This window comes from Bos indicus, chromosome 11 (genome assembly GCF_029378745.1).
Source record: "Bos indicus isolate NIAB-ARS_2022 breed Sahiwal x Tharparkar chromosome 11, NIAB-ARS_B.indTharparkar_mat_pri_1.0, whole genome shotgun sequence".
Taxonomy (NCBI): Eukaryota; Metazoa; Chordata; class Mammalia; order Artiodactyla; family Bovidae; genus Bos; species Bos indicus.
Window position 1 is genome coordinate 43710509 of NC_091770.1, and position 21614 is coordinate 43732122.

A 21614-nucleotide genomic window follows, 5' to 3' on the forward strand; every position below is an offset into this window, starting at 1 on the left:
GAGATGTTTTCATTTGCAACTTTAGAATCACTCAGTATTTTACTTTTACACCTAAGGCATATTAGTTCATATGTTTAAATGCAAATCTCTTCCAAAATAAGCACTTCCAGAAAACTGTATCACAGGAGAATTTAGAATTAAAACTGTAAGTCAAAAGCCTTTTATTTAAGCATGTTTTTAATGTCTTCCTAATTTTCCTAGCCATTTCAAAATCTCAATATTTGTTAAGTATAGATCTGCAACCTGGCATTTACCCAGCAGTAGCTGGATCTCATTCACAGCACTAGATGTTTAAGGACTTGAATACAATGGTGTTGGCAAACCACCTCAAAACACAAACAAACAAACAAAAAACTCAAATTGTAACATTTGATTATATCTGTGGGACCATGATAGTCCATATAAACTGCTGATAGCAGCACACCATTGTTCAGATTTCTAATGATAGATTTCTTCTGTGCTTTTTCTACTTTTTTATAGTCATTCACATTAAAATTTGTCAGAATATATCCACTAATAGTCTCTGATGGAATTTCATGATAATGTGGAGAAGGTAGCATCTAAATACTTTATGCAATATATTTTAGATATTGGCATCAGGTAAAGTTTTTGTTTCAAATTAACTGCTGATGTTTCACTGTGCCCTTATACATTGCATTTCTAAGAGGGAAAATGCCCTTTTGTTGTTTTTTTCAGGGATGAACTCAAAGAAATAATTCTTATTCTGGTGAAAATAAAAGCTTTGAATCAAGCAGAATCCTTCATAGAAGAATGTCACCTAGACCATCTTAGATCAGTAATTAAAGAATTTGAGTAAACTTTATAGGAAAGTACTAAAATGAGATTTTAATATAGTCACACTTGGCTGTTTTGCTTGTAGAAAAAGAAAAAAAGGTGTTCCCTTTTCTTTATTCCCAATAATGGAGGAGAGAATTTCCTAAACCAAAAGAATAGCACTCTGTCCCTCCATTCCCTCTATCTTCTGCCTTCTGGTATCTTGAAAGACTGAGCCTCCCCTTTATGAGTGTTTGCAGGAATTAAATACACAGGAACAGTAGGAGTTTAACATATTTCCATTTGATTCTTCTGATGACTTTTCCAGTTTAAGAAAGGACTTGAAGCTTATTGTAGCTGTTTTGGCTTTGCTGAGTCTTCTGTCCTGAACCATAAAAACATCTTTTAGTTCTCTCTATTTTAGCAATCTCTGTTTTTAACTCATTTGTATGAGTTAAAATGAAAATCTTAATTGGAATGAATTACTTATAAAGTATTCTGATTAAGGCATTTCAGAGCTACTAATGCTTGTCAGATTGTGCTTCAGAATCTATACCAGTATATTGTTCTAACACAAGTCTGAGAACAGCCAATGAATCTCTGCCAGCAGTATTTTTTTAACTCATTTGTACTTAATAGGTGAAAAAAAAATCTTATTTTGATTATTTATATTGACTATTAGAGAGTGACTTCTTGTTTTCTTGGCCATTTGTAATTCTTTTTGAAGTATCTATTTTTTTCCTTACGGATTTGTAAGAGCTTTATATTTTAAAGATACTGATGGTTTGGCAGTCCAGTGGTTAGGACTCTGCACTTTCACTGCAGAGGGCATGGGTTTGACCCCTGGTCAGGGAATTAAGATCCCACAAGCCACATGGTATGGCCAAAAATGAAAACAAAACAAAAAGATGACTGACGTAGTGCCCACACTGTGTTACAGTTTTCCTCATTTGCTGTTTTCTTTAAATGTGTGTATGAGTTTTGGTGTACTAAGTTATTGCTTGTTTGGTAGTTACTACTATTTTTTGCTATGCTTTTTTGTGTGTTTGTCACGGTGGTGGTAGGCTTAGAGAGGAAACAAGTATTTTAAATATTCAGAACATATGATTCATTTTTTTAAAATATGTGTGATTAAGAATGTGAGACAGGGTCATTGAATCAAAAAGAAATTGAGAACATTTTTCACAGTAAGTTTACTGATAATTTTTCTTAAATCTATTTGTTTAAATAACTTTCAGGAAGTCCTAAATGTATTCTGCAAATTGTTGCCCAAAAGATAAATCAGGAAAAGTTGATTATATGTCCAGTTTAATAGTTTGAATAAAGAACCAGCCTTGAACTCTATATGTAGGGTTTGAGCATGTGGCTTCTAACATCATCAACACTAGTTTTGAAGCTGCATGTAATAAATTTTCTCAGAGTGGTATGTGATTTCTACCATAGTGAAGATTCATGATTCACTAGTATGAACAGTTTCTTAAAGTTTATTTTAGTTATACAAATTATACAGAACAGAATCTCATCTAGAAAATTCAAGCCATTGCTAAAAAAAGTCGTTTTCTTACACAATTATTATTCCCAGAAGTAACTGCTATTTTCACTTTGTTATCCTTTCAGAACTTTTCTCTACTTAAAAAGTATGTACACATATGTCTATACACAGCTTTATTTTTTATATGTGGCAAATATTTTATTGTGTATTAAATTTATAATTTTTTATTGTTAAAAGTGTACACCTGAAATTTCCCTATGATTTTTGCCTTTGTAATTAAAGGTGTGTTAGATGATCCCTTACATTTTTTACTTGGGTAGAGAGATTTCTCTTGCTTTTTGTAGAATTGAAAATATTAGAACTAGTTTTTGATGGGGAACACAGGTATACGATGGGGAACACAGGTATACCTGTGGCAGATTCATTTCGATATTTGGCAAAACTAATACAATATTGTAAAGTTTAAAAATAAAATTAAAAAAAAGAAAAAGAAAATATTAGAACTACTTTTAAAACTGCAAATTGATTTAAACTCCCAGTAGTTTTGAAATTTCATTATGCTTGGGGTTTGAATCTCAGGATTTTTATCCATCATATACTGTAACTAAGGATATTCAAAAACATTTGTGAAGACTGCCTAATCCTCAATGCAGAGTTCTTTTTTTTTTTCCTGTTACTGTGAAATGGATGAAGAAATGGAATGGAATGAAGAAGAGAAACGCCAACTAACAAAAACAAACCTTTGAGTTAACAACTTACCTCACACCTCAGTTCTTTCTCTGGATTTTTTCAGGTTTTTGTTCACTTAAAGAATGTAAAATTTTTACAGAACCAGATAAATTACCTTTTTGTTTTTACTTTTTTATATGGCTTTTAGGAACTTTTCAGTGGCCATGAAAATATACCTCAGAACAGTTAGGTTATTTTATGTAGATGACTCTATAAAATCTGAAAAAAATATTATGAAAAATAGACCAATATTCCTCATGAATATAAAAATAAAAGTCCTTCAAATACTAACAAACTGAACCCAGCAATGTATAAAAAGGAAAATAATAATACATTATGACCAAATAGGTTTTATTCCAGGAAGAGAAGTTCGGCTTAACATTAGAAATTTAATCAGTGTAATTCACCTATGAACAGAATAAAAGAGGAAAACCATACGATCATCCAGTGATTACAGAAAAAGCATTGGACAAAATTCAACACCCTTTCCCAGTACAAAAACAGGAATATAAATTATTTAATAAAGAGCATCTGCAAATGAACATCCATATTTAGCATCATACTTAATGGTAAAGTATTAATGCAAGGAGGTCTACTCTCACCTTTTCTGTTCAGCATTGTTCTGTAGGTCCTAACCATGCAGTTGGTCAAGAAAGAGACATAAAAGTTAAAACACAAGAGTTGAATCATTATTCTCAAGTGACAAGATTGTTTACATTGAAAACCTTATGCACTCTACCAAAAAAAAAAATCTGGATTTAGCAACATTTTACAAAACTCAGCCTACGGATGTACTAGTGATCTAATTGGAAACAAGTTTTAAAACAATAATACTTCAGTAGCCTTGGAAAACATCACATATCTAGGAATAAATCTATAGAAAGACCGTGCACTGAGTAGTACACAAATTGCTGAGAAAAAAAAAATGTGTAAACCTAAATAAAGAAATAGACATCATGTTTATAAATTGGAAAACTCAGTTATTGTTTCAGGTATCTTCTTCTTATATTGATTAATATCAATTGTTATGCAGTCCCTATCAAAATTCTATCAGACTTTAAAAAAAAAGAACAAAATGATTGATTAAAATACATAAAAATTAAAGTTTAGATGTACAGAGACCTTAAAATAGCCAAAACAATCTTGAAACAGAATAACAAATTGGAAGACTTGTTCTTTCTGAATTCAGGACTTACTATAAAGCTACGGTAATCAAGTCTTTGGTATTAGGATAAGAATAAACTAATACATCAGTGGAACAGAATCAAGAGTCCAGGAACAGACCTAAATATAAATAATCAATTTTTGACCACAGTATCAAGTTAATACATCATAAAAGGAGAGTATAACAATATTGGTAGAACAGTTGAATAAGAAATAGTATGAACCTCAACCCTTATTTTCTACACACCCACACAGATGAATCAGATCTAAATGTAAAGCCTAGAGACAAAAGCTTGCGAGGACAAACATAGACTGTCTTTGACACTGGAATAGAGAAAAGATTTCAGGGGGTAGGGCACAGAAGACACTAACCAAAAAAGAAAAAAAGGATAAGTTGGACTTTTTCAAAATTTAAAATTTATTCAAAAGTATTCTGTATCTTAGAGCCACAGCAAGACGGAAGGAGGGGCACAATCATGATAAAAGTCAAATCCCATACTTGCCAGGTGGGTGACCCATAAACTGGAGACCAGTAATATCAAAGAAGTTCTCCCACTGTTTTGAAGGTTCTGAACCACATGTCAGGCTTCCCACCCTGGGGACCTAACAAATGGACTGGGAATCCCCAGGGAATCTGACTTTGAGGGCCAGAGGGATTTGATTACATGACTTCTACAGGACTGGGGAAAAGAGAACCTCCAGGCTTGGCAGGCACAAACAAAACCTTGAACACACCAAGACTCAGAGGAAAGAAGCAGTGACCTCCCAGGAGACTGAACCAAAACAACTTGCTGGTGTTGGGGGGTCTCTTGTGGAAGTGTTGGTCGGCAGGGGCTCACCACGGGATGGGGGCACTGGCAGCAGCAGTCTGGGAAGGTCACTCCCTGGTGTGAACCCTCTTCAAGGTCACCATTAACGCGGCCATGGAGCTGGGTCACCTCAGGCCAAAACTACCAGAGAGGGAGTGCAACCCCACCAAAAGCTTTACTGAGCAAGACCCTGCCTACCAGAGAAAGACCTAGTTTTTCCCACTATCAGCCTCTCCCATCAGAAGGATTACATAAGCCTCTTAACCTCCTCCATTAGAGGGCAGACAGAAGAAGCAAGAAGAACCACAGTCCCCTAGTGACTAACAAACCACATTACAGAAAGTTAATCAGCCCGAAAAAGCAGAAAGTTATGTCCTGGATGAAGGGATAAGATAAAACCCCAGAAAAACAACTAAATGAAGTGGACATAGGTAGCCTTCCAGAAAGAGAGTTCAGAATAATGATAGTGAAGATGTTTTAGGATCTCAGAAAAAAAATGGAGGCAAAGCTTGAGAAAATGCAAAGAAATGTTTACCAAAGACCTAGAAGAATTAAAGAACAAACAGGTGAATAATACACTAGAAGGAATCAATAGCAGAATAACTGAGGCAAAAGAATGGATAAATGACCTGGAGGACAGATTGGTGGAAATCACTGCCGCAGAACAGAATATAGGGGGGGAAAAGACAAGAGACCTCTGGGACAACAGTAAATGCACCAACATTTGCATTATAGGGGTCCCAGAAGGAGAAGAGAGAAAGGACCTGAGAAAATATTTGAAGAGGTAATGGCTGAAAACTTCCATAACATGGGAAAGGAAATAGCCAAGTCCAGGAAGCACAGAGAGTCCCAAATAGGATAAACCCAAGAACACACCAAGACACATAATAATCAAGCTGACAAAAACTAAAGACAGAGATGAAATATTAAAAGCAGCAAGGGGAAAATGACAACATACAGGGGAACTCCCATCAAGCTATTAGCTGATTTCTCAACAGAAACTACAAGCCAGAGAGAATAACATGATACATTGAAAGTGATGAAAGGAAAGACCCTACAGCAAAGAATACTCTACCCAGCAAGACTCTCCTTCAGATTTGATGGAGAAATCAAAAGCTTTCCAGACAAGCAATAGTTAAGCAAATTCAGCCACCAAACCAACAAAGGCTAAAGGAACACCAACAACAAATGCTAAAGGAACTTCTCTAGGCAGGAAACAAGAGAAGGAAAAGACCTACCTACAGAAAATAAACCCAAAACAAGAAGACGGTAATAGGATCGTACATATTGATAATTACCTTAAATGTAAATGGATTAAATGCACCAACCAAAAGACACAGACTGACTAGGTAGATGAAAATATGTGTATGTATGCACTTCCATTTACCACATCACTCTGCTTGCCCCCCCCCCCAAATTTTATTATTTTATATTGTTAGGTTAATCGTATTCCTATTATGACTTGCAGATGTAATTATCTTTTATTTTTTGTCTGGCTACTGATTGTGAAAACTGATACACATCTTTGACTGTAGTGATTATGTAACAATTACTTAATACCATTGTATCATGATTGGTCAACCGAAGAATAATAGAATTCCGTATCACCAAAGCAACCGTTTAATAGAAAATCTGTAATCACTTTTGAACTGTGGTGTTGGAGAAGACTCTTGAGAGTCTCTTGGACTGCAAGGAGATCCAACCAGTCCATTCTAAAGGAGATCAGTCCTGGGTGTTCTTCAGAAGGAATGATGCTAAAGCTGAAACTCCAGTCCTTTGGCCACCTCATGTGAAGAGTTGACTCATTAGAAAAGACTGTGATGCTGGGAGGGATTGGGGGCAGGAGGAGAAGGGGACGACAGAGGATGAGATAGCTGGATGGCATCACTTACTCGATGGACGTGAGTTTGGGTGAACTCCAGGAATTGGTGATGGACAGGGAGGCTGGCATGCTGCAATTCATGGGGTCGCAAAGAGTTGGACATGACTGAGCGATTGAACTGAACTGAATCAGTTTTTAAAATCCATATGCATATCAAAATTATCTTGGAATTTTTTGAAAAATACAAATATTCAGGTATTATTTTTTCACCAGAGCTCCAGATATGTTTCTAATGAGCAGCCATGTTTAAAAACAACTGGACTGTATGAACACCTTTTACTTTTATCTAGTTTGTTTCACTTTTTCTATTTCATATTCAGTGCTCCCATTTCCTTTAGTTTTCTAGTTACTCTCTTTTTTTTTTTTTGATGTTCTTTCTCAAGCCTTTATTAATTGTAGTAGAGAAACTTTTGTATACATATATATATATATATATAATATGTATAGTATATATATTTTAGAAAACTTACTAATTTTTGCCTAAAATTTATGACATTTTGATTCCATTTGACTTAGTATGAATAGAATGCTACATTTCTAATTTAAAAAAATAGATAAGCAACAAAGGTTTACTGTAAGCACAGGGAACTGTAGTCAATATCTTATAATAACCTATAATGGAAAATAATTTCAAAAGTAATATATATCTATATGTATAACTGAGTCACAAAAAAAACAGCTACTTTTTGAAATTTAGTAATATTTATCTTTTTGCCAGCTTTTCTAAATGTCCTATGGACATCTGATAACAACATATGAGATATAAGATTAATATAAATGAATATAAATAGAAATATATTTAAATTATTAATGACATCATTCAAGATGCTCCTAGTCTTATTTTTTCTGCAGTTGATAAAATAGTCTCAAATGTTAATATGTCTCACTGTGATTTATATATATTTTTTCTTTTCCCTTAAATTTATTCTGATTTTTGCTTTATGTATCTTTGTTTCTTTGTTGTTAGGTGTCTCATGATTTATGAGATATATCATCTTTGTGAATTGTACCTTTTAAAAAGTTTCATCTTTGTTTCATTTTAAAATAAATGTTTTTTTAAAAAGTATTCTACATCTTAGGTCTGCTGGGAAGTACAAATTAAAACTACCAGTTCACATCCACTAGAATGACTGAAAAAGACTAATATCAACAAATGCTGCTAAGAATGTGAAGCCATTGGAACACTCCTAGGTCGCAGATGGAAGTGTAAAATGGAAAAACTGCGTTGGAAAACTGTTCATCAATTAGTTTACTAACATTAATTAGTAATTAATTAACATTTACTAACCATACAACTCAACAGTGTCACTCTTAGGTGTATTTACCTAAGGAAATAAGAATATGTTCATAAGAAAAGCTTAAAAGAGTTTTGATAGGAGCCTTATTATTTACAGCCCCAAACTGTAACCAAAATGGATAAGAGTTGTAGATTCATACAATGGAAAACTACTCAACATTAGAAATAAACTATTGTATACAATCAGTATACCTGAAAACATCGTTAAATGAAAGAAGTTAGGTAGGAATACATTCAAAGGGAAAGCCAAAGACCTGTGTATTTTATTGTATATTAATTCTGCATCAGTTTTTAAAAAATACCGTGTAAGTCAGACAACTATCTAGAATAATGAACTGTCTCTGGTAGTGTTATGAATGGACTGAGCACCACTGAAGATCACATTAATTGCCCTTCCTGTGACAGTTTTCAGAAGTCATCAGTGGATGTTAATGGAAGAAAACTGATAGTGATATCCAGAGATATTTTTAACAACACAGTCCACCAGAACAGTGGTTTCTTACTCTTTTCTGCCCAAACCTAACCCTAACAAGTTTCCATCAAGAATTGTGCTTTAATTGAAACATGTATATTACCGTATGTAAAATAGATGACCAGGGCAAGGTCGATGCATGAAGCAGGGCACTCAATGCTGGTGCTCTGGGACAACCCAGGGGGATGGGGGGGAGGGGCTTTCAGGATAGGGGACACGTGCACTTATGGCTGATTCATGTTGATGTATGGCAAAAAACCACCACAATATGGTAAAGTAATTATCCTCCAACTAAAATTAATTATTTTTTAAAGATGGTGCTTTAGGATCACTGCCCTGGATATTTCAGTATGGCCTGCTAAACAGAAATGTCACAGGCAGATTCTGTAAGACAGTCATAAACAAAACATTTATGTTATGATACCTTTAAACTTGAATAAGTTTCATGGAGTTAGTCCAGAGAGATTTTACAGGCTTCTTACAAAATGTCAAAAGAACATTAAGGTTGTCTATTCATTTGAATATTTTCATGCAGGGGTTGCATGACAGAATTAAATGTCTATGGAACCACAGTTCCCAAACTGATCATAGATGCCCTGTGGCAGCACTGTGAACTCAGATGCATTGTGGGACATTAAATTTTCAAGGAAAACAGCAGTACTTGACACCTTGTCAGAACCACTGGCACTTATACCCAAAGGTTGTTCAGTTTCAACATTAGATTATGTGACATAACTTTAGAAGATATATATTTTTGAAGCTGGGTTTTCAGAGGTTGCTGTAATAAAAAGCAAATACCACATGAAATTCTGTATGGATATGAGTTGATAGTGTTCAATCTTATTCCAAGATTTGGTAAGTTACATAGTGGCCAGCAGATGAATACAACCTCAATTAGTAATTATTTAAGGATGCAATAAAAATAATTTACACAATTTTTTAAAAATTTTGTTATCAGGACCGCAGTGGTTAAAAAGTGGCACCCATCATTTGACATGAGGTTTAGAAAAGGCAGAAGAACCAGAGAACAAATTGCCAACATCCGCTGGATCATAGAAAAAGCAAGAGAGTTCCAGAAAAGCATCTATTTCTGCTTTATTGACTATGCCAAAGCCTTTGACTGTGTGGATCACAATAAACTGTGGAAAATTCTGAAAGAGATGGGAATACCAGACCACCTGATCTGCCTCTTGAGAAGTTTGTATGCAGGTCAGGAAGCAACAGTTAGAACTGGACATGGAAAAACAGACTGGTTCCAAATAGGAAAAGGAGTTCGTCAAGGCTGTATATTGTCATCCTGTTTATTTAACTTATATGCAGAGTACATCATGAGAAACACTGGACTGGAAGAAGCACAAGCTGGAATCAAGATTGCCGGGAGAAATATCAATAACCTCAGATATGCAGATGACACCACCCTTATGGCAGAAAGTGAAGAGGAACTCAAAAGCCTCTTGATGAAAGTGAAAGTGGAGAGTGAAAAAGTTGGCTTAAAGCTCAACATTCAGAACACGAAGATCATGGCATCCGGTCCCACCACTTCATGGGAAATAGATGGGGAAACAGTGGAAACAGTGTCAGACTTTATTTTTCTGGGCTCCAAAATCACTACAGATGGTGACTGCAGCCATGAAATTAAAAGACGCTTACTCCTTGGAAGCAAAGTTATGACCAACCTAGATAGCATATTCAAAAGCAGAGACATTACTTTGCCAACAAAGGTTCGTCTAGTCAAGGCTATGGTTTTTCCTGTGGTCATGTATGGATGTGAGAGTTGGACTGTGAAGAAGGCTGAGTGCCGAAAAATTGATGCTTTTGAACTGTGGTGTTGGAGAAGACTCTTGAGAGTCCCTTGGACTGCAAGGAGATCCAACCAGTCCATTCTGAAGGAGATCAGCCCTGGGATTTCTTTGGAAGGAATGATGCTAAAGCTGAAACTCCAGTACTTTGGCCACCTCATGCGAAGAGTTGACTCATTGGAAAAGACCCTGATGCTGGGAGGGATTGGGGGCAAGAGGAGAAGGGGACGACTGAGGATGAGATGGCTGGATGACATCACTGACTCGATGGATGTGAGTCTGAGTGAACTCCGGGAGTTGGTGATGGACAGGGAGGCCTGGCGTGCTGCGATTCATGGGGTCTCAAAGAGTCGGACACGACTGAGCGACTGATCTGATGGAGATAGATAAAGGATAGGGCACCCTTTTAAAGTTTCTCCAAAACTAAAGGCTCTGTGAAGTAAGAATGTGAGAACTACTGATAATATTCACTGAAAAGCAAAGAATGTTTCTGGATATATTTGGACTTCTTATAGCAAAGCTATACAGGAATACATAGAAATACCACCTCCCTATTATGTTCCAGTTTTCAGGAACACTGCTGCTACTAAGTCACTTCAGTCGTGTCCGACTCTGTGCGACCCTGTAGACGGCAGCCCACCAGGCTCCCCCGTCCCTGGGATTTTCCAGGCAAGAACACTGGAGTGGGTTGCCAGTTCCTTCTCCAATGCATGAAAGTGAAAAGTGAAAGTGAAGTTGCTCAGTCGCGTCCGACCCTCAGCGACCCCATGGACTGCAGCCTACCAGGCTCCTCCATCCATGGGATTTTCCAGGCAAGAGTACTGGAGTAGGGTGCCATTGCCTTCTCCGTCAGGAACACTAGAACTTTTAAATTATAAAAAGGCTATTACAGGGACTTCTTGATGGTCCAGTGGTTAAGACTCCACACTCCCGGCTTCCCTGGTGGCTCAGTGGTAAAGAATCTGCCTGCCAGTGCAGAAGACACAAGTTCCATCCATGATCTGGGAAGATCCCATATGCCACAGAGCCACTAAGCTCATGTGCCATAACTATTGAGTCTGTGCTCTAGAGCCTGCAAGCTGCAATTTCTGAACCCACATGCCCTAGGGTCCATGCTGTACAGCAGAGACGCCACCACAATGAGAAGCCTGAGAATCACACAACTAGTGAGTAGCCACTGCTTGCCACAACTAGAGAAAAACCCACTCAGTAATGAAGACGGTGTGGCCAAAATTAAAAAAAAAAAAAAAGACACCATGCTCTCAAGACATGCTCTGGTTTGATCTCCGTTTAGGGAACTAAGATCCCTTATGCTGCACAGCACAGCCAAAAAAAAAAAAAAACAGCTATTACAGTTAATTAAATTTTGTATATATATGACTGGTAGGGATGACTATATAGAACTTCTCCATCTTTGGCTGCAAAGAATATAATCAGTCTGATTTCGGTGTTGACCATCTGGTGATGTCCATGTGTAGAGTCTTCTCTTGTGTTGTTGGAAGAGGGTGTTTGCTATGACCAGTGCATTTTCTTGGCACTGTATTAGTCTTTGCCCTGCTTCATTCCATACTCCAAGGCCAAATTTGCCTGTTACTCCAGGTGTTTCTTGACTTCCTACTTTTGCATTCCAGTCCCCTATAATGAAAAGGACATCTTCTTTGGGTGTTAGTTCTAAAAGGTCTTGTAGGTCTTCATAGAACCATTCAACTTCAGCTTCTTAGCGTTACTGGTTGGGGCATAGACTTGGATTACTGTGATATTGAGTGGTTTGCCTTGGAAACAGAGATCATCCTGTCGTTTTTGAGACTGCATCCATGTACTGCATTTCGGACTCTTGTTGACCATGATGGCTACTCCATTTCTTCTAAGGGATTCCTGCCCACAGTAGTAGATATAATGGTCATCTGAGTTAAATTCACCCATTCCAGTCCATTTCAGTTCGTTGATTCCTAGAATGTCGACGTTCACTGTTGCCATCTCTTGTTTGACCACTTCCAATTTGCCTTGATTCATGGACCTGACATTCCAGGTTCCTATGCAGTATTGCTCTTTACAGCATCGGACCTTGCTTCTATCACCAGTCACATCCACAACTGGGTATTCTTTTTGCTTTGGCTCCATCCCTTCATTCTTTCTGGAGTTATTTCTGCACTGATCTCCAGTAGCATATTGGGCACCTACTGACCTGGGGAGTTTCTCTTTCAGTATCCTATCATTTTGCCTTTTCGTACTGTTCATGGGGTTCTCAAGGCAAGAATACTGAAGTGGTTTGCCATTCCCTTCTCCAGTGGATCACATTGTGTCAGACCTCTCCACCATGCCTGCCCGTCTTGGGTGGCCCCACAGGGCATGGCTTATTCTCATTGAGTTAGATAAGGCTGTGGTCCTAGTGTGATTAGATTGACTAGTCTTCTGTGATTATGGTTTCAGTGTGTCTGCCTCTGATGCCCTCTTGCAACACCTACCGTCTTACTTGGGTTTCCCTTACCTTGGACGTGGGGTATCTCTTCAGGGCTGCTCCAGCAAAGTGCAGCCGCTGCTCCTTACTTTGGACAAGGGGTATCTCCTCACCGCTGCCCCTCCCGACCTTGAATGTGGAATAGCTCCTCTAGGCCCTCCGGTGCCTGTGCAGCCGCCGCTTCTTGGACGTGGGGTTGCTCCTACCAGCCGCTGCCCCTGGCCTCGCGTGGGGGTAGTTACTCTCAGCTGCTCCTGCGCTGCCACAGCCTGGCACTCTTGGCCGTCGCCCCTGACCTCAGACGTGGGGTAGCTCCTCTTGGCCGCCGCCCCTCGGTCATGGGGTCCTCCCGGCTTCTGCCCCTGACCTCAGACGTGGGGTAGCTCCTCTCTGCCGCATTCTGAATACACAGAAGAACTGTACAAAACAGATCTTCATGACCCAGATAATCACGATGGTGTGATCACTGACCTACAGCCAGACATCCTGGAATGTGAAGTCAAGTGGGCCTTAGAAAGCATCACTACAAACAAAGCCAGTGGAGGTGATGGAATTCCAGTTGAGCTATTTCAAATCCTAAAAGATGATGCTGTGAAAGTGCTGCACTCAATATGCCAGCAAATTTGGAAAACTCAGCAGTGGCCACAGGACTGGAAAAGGTCAGTTTTCATTCCAATCCCAAGAAAGGCAATGCCAAAGAATGCTCAAACTACCGCACAATTGCACTCATCTCACACGCTAGTAAAGTAATGCTCAAAATTCTCCAAGCCAGGCTTCAGCAATACATGAACTGTGTTCAAGCTGGTTTTAGAAAAGGCAGAGGAACCAGAGATCAAATTGCCAACATCCGCTGGATCATGGAAAAAGCAAGAGAGTTCCAGAAAAACATCTATTTCTGCTTTATTGACTATGCCAAAGCCTTTGTGTGGATCACAATAAACTGGAAAATTCTGAAAGAGATGGGAATACCAGACCACCTGACCTGCCTCTTGAGAAACCCATATGCAGGTCAGGAAGCAACAGTTAGAACTGGACATGGAACAACAGACTGGTTCCAAATAGGAAAAGGAGTTCGTCAAGGCTGTATATTGTCACCCTGTTTATTTTACTTATATGCAGAGTACATCATGAGAAACGCTGGGCTGGAAGAAACACAAGCTGGAATCAAGATTGCCGGGAGAAATATCAATAACCTCAGATATGCAGATGACACCACCCTTATGGAACTCAAAAGCCTCTTGATGAAAGTGAAAGTGGAGAGTGAAAAAGTTGGCTTAAAGCTCAACATTCAGAAAATGAAGATCATGGCATCTGGACCCATCACTTCATGGCAAATAGATGGGGAAACAGTGGAAACAGTGTCAGACTTTATTTTTTTGGGCTCCAAAATCACTGCAGATGGTGACTGCAGCCATGAAATTAAAAGACGCTTACTCCTTGGAAGGAAAGTTATGACCAACCTAGATAGCATATTCAAAAGTAGAGACATTACTTTGCCAACAAAGGTTCATCTAGTCAAGGCTATGGTTTTTCCTGTGGTCATGTATGGATGTGAGAGTTGGACTGTGAAGAAAGCTGAGCACCGAAAAATTGATGCTTTTGAACTGTGGTGTTGGAGAAGACTCTTGAGAGTCCCTTGGACTGCAAAGAGATCCAACCAGTCCATTCTGAAGGAGATCAGCCCTGGGATTTCTTTGGAGGGAATGATGCTGAAGCTGAAACTCAAGTACTTTGGCCACCTCATGCAAAAAGTTGACTCACTGGAAAAGACTCTGACGCTGGGAGGGATTGGGGGCAGGAGGAGAAGGGGACGATAGAGGATGAGATGGCGGGATGGCATCACCGACTTGATGGACGTGAGTCTGAGTGAACTCCGTGAGTTGGTGATGGACAGGGAGGCCTGGCGTGCTGCGATTCATGGGGTCGCAAAGAGTCGGACACAACTGAGCGCCTAAACTGAACTGAACTGAAAAATGCTGATAATCATTTCAACATATGAAAGTAAAACTATTAAGCTATAATTTGTATAGTAGTTACATCTCATAAAATACTAGAAAAAATTTTAACAAAAACAAATGGTTGAAAAGCTTTATGGCATCTTTTTTTAAGGCAAATGTATAACAAATCATGTTCAAACACAAGCTAGTTAATGAAGAACTTTAGGTTCAAAGGGCCATATATTCTGCATCCCTAAGAAACTGTAATCAGCTTCTCAACGTGGTTGAGCATTTTCACATTGCATTTTGCTGCCACAAAATTAGTTGTACATTTTTGAGTGTTGATCTATCACTAAAAGATTTAAGTTAGGAGACAGAAAGAAAATGTTTTGTAACTGTATTAAAAAAAAAAAAAATCTGTCGATGAACAAGGAGCCAGGTGTCAGTTTCCTATGGGAGGAACATTCTCACGGAGGTACTGGAAGGCCAAGTCGGTCCACTTCATCTCTTGTTCTTTAACAGATTCTGTGGTGCCTCCTTTGTCCCGTTCAGGTTCACGAAGCTCATTCAGTGGTATTGCAACATCCTCATGAGGCAGCTTGTCTTCTCGCCAAGCATCGCCAAACTCAAGATCCTTCCAACTCTCTGTACTTCACTGTTCATTCTCTTGCAGCTTTGATCTTGTCAGACCTCTGTATTAGAGCTCCGTAAACTTGTAGTTAAAGAAGGCAATGGCAACCCACTCCAGTACTCTTGCCTGGAAATCCCATGGACGGAGGAGCCTAGCTGCAGTCCATGGGGTTACTAAGAGTTGGACACGACTGAGCTACTTCACTTTCACTTTTCACTTTCATGCATTGGAGAAGGAAATGGCAACCCACTCCAGTGTTCTTGCCTGGAGAATCCCAGGGACAGGGGAGCCTGGTGGGCTGCCATCTATGGGGTCACACAGAGTCGGACACGACTGAAGGGACTTAGCATAGCATAGCACCCCTCCTTGATGTGGCAGCTGTCTTGAAAAAAACAGCTTTGTTCTCAGTGTGAAACTTCACTCCCTGTCTCTGGATGGTGCAGTTAGTTCAGTTCAGTCACTCAGTCGTGTCCGACTCCCCGCGACCCAATGGACTACAGCACACCAGGCCTCCCTGTCCATCACCAACTCCAGGAGTTTACTCAAACTCATGTCCATTGAGTCAGTGATGCCATCCAACCATCTCATCCTCTTATCATCCCCTTGTGCTCCTGCCTTCAATCTTTCCCAGCATCAGGGTCTTTTCAAATGAGTCAGTTCTTCACATCAGGTAGCCTAGAGTATTGGAGTTTCAGCTTCAGCATTAGTCCTTCTAATGAACATTCAGGATTGATTTCATTTAGGATAGACTGGATGGTGCAGAGCAGACCTCTGCACCTAGACTATAGACCTGGTCTATACTCTAGCCTCTCAGGGGGTTTCTTGAAAACTGAACCAAAGCACTCATTCTGTCTTGCCTAACTTGAAACTCAGGACAGAAAAGCAGAAAGCATTGGCCTAAAACAGTATAAGGCAAGCCAACAATCCACAAATGCCTGGGTCAAAAGATTACAACTGAGATACATCTAAGGTCTATGATACAACAGATCATCTAAGGACTGGGAGAAAAAGCTGAGGGTGGGGAGTTACTTTGGGCACTTAGGATATTCAGAAGTATATATATAGGGAAATTTAGAAAGCCACACACATCCAGAATAAGAAACATGCTTTAAAAAGACTCCAAAGACCCTAAGTTTTCAACTCAGGCTAATTGTTAGGCTTAGCGCAAGCCCGGTTTATTGTTGAGAGAGTATATTAGAAAAATGACAACCTGCAAAAACAGAGAGAGATGGGTTTGTTTTAGCTCCTGACTTTTAAAAAAACCTATCAAAACACTATCTAAAAAAAGGTAAGAAACATTTCAGCGATCACACACAAGGACTATATTGTTTGTAAAAAATAATTTTAAGAATATCATTAAGCAAATGGACTACTATAGTCCAATAATCAAAATAAAGAAAGTCCTAGGGAAGGAGGGCAAATCTGATTTCCAGAATCACATTAGAATGTTTAAATGTCCAATTTTCAACAAAAATAATCAAAATACATTCAAAGACGTGGGAATGCATGGCCATCCAAAGGAATAAATTAAATAGAACCAATCACTGCAGAAGCAGATATCAGAATTAATAGACAAAGACTTTAAATAACTGTCTTAGACATGCTCAAAGAGCTAAAGGAAAACACGGACCAAGAACAAAAGGAAATTTGAAAAGGGATATATGAACAAAATGAGATTAGCAATAAAGACACAGAAATCATAAAAGGAACCAAACAAATTCTAAGGATGGAAATTACAATAACTGACACCTTAAAAAAGTGCTAGAGGAGTTCAACAGCCAGTGTGAGCAGGCAGAAAAAATAAATCAACTAACTTAAAACTAGGATAATTACAATGATCATGCCTGTGGAGCAAAAAGAAAAAAAGAATGACGTGAACACAGTCTACAAAATTAATGGGACCATCAAAAAGACCAACGTGCATTATGAATGTCCCAAAAGAAAGGATCAGAAAGAATATTTGAAGAAAGAATGGTCAAATACAGCCAACATTTGATGACAAATATGAATCTCCAAGTCCAAGAATCTCAATGAACTCCAAGCAGTTAAACTCAGAGGCGCACACCAAGACGTATTATAATCAAACTGGCAAAAGACAAGGAGACAATCCTGAAAGCAGCAAAGGAGAAGCAACTCATGATCAAAATATCCTCAGTAAATTTAACAGACAAATCTCATCAGAAATCAGATGCCAGGAGATATTTAATTTGCTGAGAGAAAAATACTGTCAACAAAAAATACTCTTATCTAGAAAAACTGACCTTCAAAAAGTATAAAGGCACTGCCATATAAACAAAACCTAAGACAGTTCATTACAACTAGACCTGTCCTACAAGAAAGGCTAAAGGGAGTACTTCAGGCAGAATGTAGGCAGTAACTTGAATCTACATCTAGTTTGTGATAAAGACCTCTAGTAAAGGTAAATACATGGGAAAATATAATAGCTATTATTGTTGTAATTTTGTTTGGTAACTCTGTTTTATCTCATACTTAAAGAAGACCCAGGTTTGATCCCTGGGTTGGGACGATCCCCTGGAGAAGGAAATGGAGACCCACTCCAGTATTCTTGCCTGGGGAATCTCATGGACAGAGGAGCCTGGTGGGTTACAGTCCATGGGGTTCCAAAGAGTCGGACACAACTGAGCGACTAACAGTTACATGACTTAAAAGAGCAGTGCAACAAAATAATTATATTATCAGGCACACAATATATGAAGATGTAATTTGTGACATCAATAAAGGGAGAATAGAGCTTCATAGGACTAGAAATTTTGTTTGTTGTTGAACTCAAACTGATAATCAATTCAAATTAGACTATATAATGTTGACTATAACCCTCATAGTAACCACAAAGAAAATATTTAACAACTATATGCAAAAGTGAAATGAGAAGGGAATCATAATGGTTCACCACCAAAAAATCAACATAGAAGACAGTAATGAGAAACAAAAAATGTATAATACATAAAGACAACAAGTGGCAGTTCTTCCTTATACTAATTACTTTAACTGTAAATGAATTAAATAAACTCTCCAAACAGAAGGCAAATATCAGCAAAATGGATAAAATCAAATGATCCAACTATAGGCTAAGGACAATATGCTATATGCTGAGAGACTCACTTTAGCTTCAAAGACACAGATATGTTGAAAGTGAAAGGACATAAAAAGATATTCTATGTAAATAGTAAGCAAAGGAGAATTGAGGTGCATATACTAGTATTAAGCAAAATAAGACTGTAAGCCAAAAATTGTTTTAAGAAACTAAAATGCATATTACATATTGATAAAAATTCATCAGGAAAATAAAATTTATACACAAAATGACAGATGCCCCCAAATATATGAAGCAAACATTGACAGAATCGAAGAGTAAAGTAGACAGCTCTATAAGAATTGTTAGAAACTTCAATATTCCACTCTTGAAAAATGGATAAAACCTTTAGACAGAAGATCAATGAGGAAACAGAAGATTTCAACACTATAAACAAACTAGACCTAACAGACAGATAAAACTCTCCATCCGACAACAGTAAAATATGTTTCTCAAGTGCACAAGGCATGTTGTCCAGACCATATGTTAGGCCACAGAACAATTTTTAGTGCATTTTAAAAGACTACATACAGGGCCTCCATGGTGACTTAGTGGTGAAGAATCTGCCTGCCAATTCAGGAGACACGGGTTCAGTCCCTGATCTGGGAAGATCCCACATGCTGCGGAGCAACTATACCCACGCACCACTATTGAACCTGTGCTCTAGAGCCCAGGAGGCACAACATGCTCCTTAGAGCTTGTGCTTTACATGATAAGCCACCACAATGAGAAGCCTGCACACTGCAACTAGACAGGAGCCCTCACTCACTGCAACTACAGAAAACGCTCGTGCAGAACAAAGACCCACCACCGCCAAAAGCTGAATAAATAAATAAAATTATTTTGTAAAATGTGACTTTATTCTATTTTTAAAAAAGACGGAAATCACACCAAGTATCTTCTCTGACCACAATGGAATGAAGAAATCAGTAACAAAAGAAGTGGAAACTTCACTTGTGGCATATTAAATGTGGCAATTAACGTTCTTTAACAACCAATAGATCAAAGAAAGTATAAGGGAAATTTCAAAATATGATCTAGCAATTATACTCCAAGATATGTATATACCTGGAGTATATGTTTTTAAAATATTAAAAAAGAACAAATACTGTATGATTCCACTTTTAAGAATCAGAATAGGTAAATTCATAAAGTGAGTAGATTAGAACTTACCAGGAGCTGACACAGAGAGAGGAATTGGGAGTTACTACTTACTAGTTACAGCTCCTTTCTAGAGTGATGAAAAAGTTTTGAAGATAATGGTGATGGCCGCACAATATGAAAGTAATTAATGCCACTAAAGTTGCATATTTAAAAATGGTTAAAATGATAAATTTTGTTATAATCATTTTTAATATCAATTTTTATTATGGTAATATATATATATTACAATAAAAATTTATTAAGATCTGTTTTTTCTGGGGGAAAATTCAAAAGAATTTTAAAGAAATTTTATAGAGTAAAAAACATGACTGGCTATGTTGTTATAAGCACATGTACTCACGAGCCAATCATACATTTGCACAGCTTTAGTCTCGAAATGTACTATTCATCTGCCCTTCTACCAACGCTGAAGTGTGTTTATCAAGGTAAAAAATGAACAAATTTTAATGGTTCTCTTCTGACAAGAGAAGAAAATGTAGGGCATAGACTGTTAAAATTTTGAGAGGCTATCTCAGCAAGTAATCTAAATAAGTGAATGATGGTATATATGTTGCTTTCTGAAAGTAGGTGGCTGTGTAACTGTTAGTGAAAGAGCAAGATAGCCCTGAATGTTGAGAACCCCAAGGACTAATATCTGAAAATTTCTTCAAAAGAAATCTATTACTGGGGAAAGTGGCTAAATAGGTTAATTTGTCAAATAAATTATTCAAATAACCACCAAAGTATACCACAGGGAAAAGAAAACCTACAAGGAAGGAGAAAACAGGACAAGACGTAAATAGTAGAAAATGTCAAGAAACATATGGATGAGATATAAAACCACAAGAAGAACAGGACAAGAAACAAGCAGAGCAAAATTTTAAAAGCTGAAAAAACATGAATGGACTGGCAGACTTAAAAAAGGCAAACCAAGCCAGCAGTGGAGAAAGATGAGAACCAATCCAGTTAACCTCAATTGTTAGTCGGCAGATCAGCAACTAGGGGGTCAAGGACAGTGGCTAAACTAGTGAGAACCTGATGAAACTAACTGAAGTTTCAAACAGGGTATCCCTTTCCCAGCTCCCCACAATTGCTTGTCTGGCCCTCCTCCACATCAGTTAATTTTAGGAGGTTTCTCTAGAGAAGCTAGAACAGTTTTCAGGACTGCAGGCACTTGTGTGTGGGGGAGAGGATAGACAGGATGGCCATAAAAATACAGTGTGCCAGAAATCTCATTCTTTTTCTTCAATATGGTTAAGGGTAGAAAGACCCTTAGCCTCCAGGAAGGAGACTGGAAACCTTTACTTTGGAGACTGACCAAAGGAAGATACTCATGTGGAGTATCCTTTTGTAAACTCTCATGGAAGCTGAAGCAACTATGATCCAAAGAATATCATTATGCTCTCCCTGCAATAATGACAATGTTGGGACTTCCCTAGTGGTCCAGTGGTTAAGAATCCACCTTCCAACGCAGGGGACACTGGATCAAACCAGGGTTCAATCCCTGGTTGGGGAACCAAGATCCCACATGCCAAAGAGCAACTAAGCCCTCGCGCCACAACTAGAGGGCCCACGCACAGCAACAAGAAAAGTCAGTGTGCTCAAGCGGAGAAGCCCTCTCATGCTCTGACACCCAGCACAACAAAAAAGGCAATCTTGTCCTTTACACCTGCAAACAGATTTTTCAAAAGTAAATGTACTGTTTAAGAATGTACGTTATGTAATAAACTAAAAGAAATGCAAGGGAATGATTAACACAAAGTTGGGATACTGCCTACATGTGGGAGAGGGGACGGATGCAATTACAGACACACAAGTCTTCTTAGATTCTACTAAATGCTCTATTTCCTAACCTCCTTTGATATTACAAATGTTTTACTTTTTAATCTGGTGGTGGGTATATAATGCTTATTTTATTATTACTCTTTCAATC

General features: G+C 38.2%; 1 protein-coding gene and 1 pseudogene across 1 annotated transcript in view; one reads left to right on the top strand and one right to left on the bottom strand.

The window, feature by feature from the left end:
- Nucleotides 1-5643, top strand: part of GCFC2 (GC-rich sequence DNA-binding factor 2) — an 82281-nt gene extending 76638 nt beyond the window's left edge. Inside the window, exon 17 of the mRNA XM_019970211.2 lies at nt 697-5643. Within this exon, the coding sequence (XP_019825770.2) occupies nt 697-817 (121 nt within the window). The 3' untranslated portion in view covers nt 818-5643. The remainder of the gene's footprint in view (nt 1-696) is intronic.
- LOC139185774 (anaphase-promoting complex subunit 13 pseudogene) lies at nt 3330-21467 on the bottom strand (annotated as a pseudogene).
- Between the last annotated feature and the right edge of the window lie 147 nt (nt 21468-21614).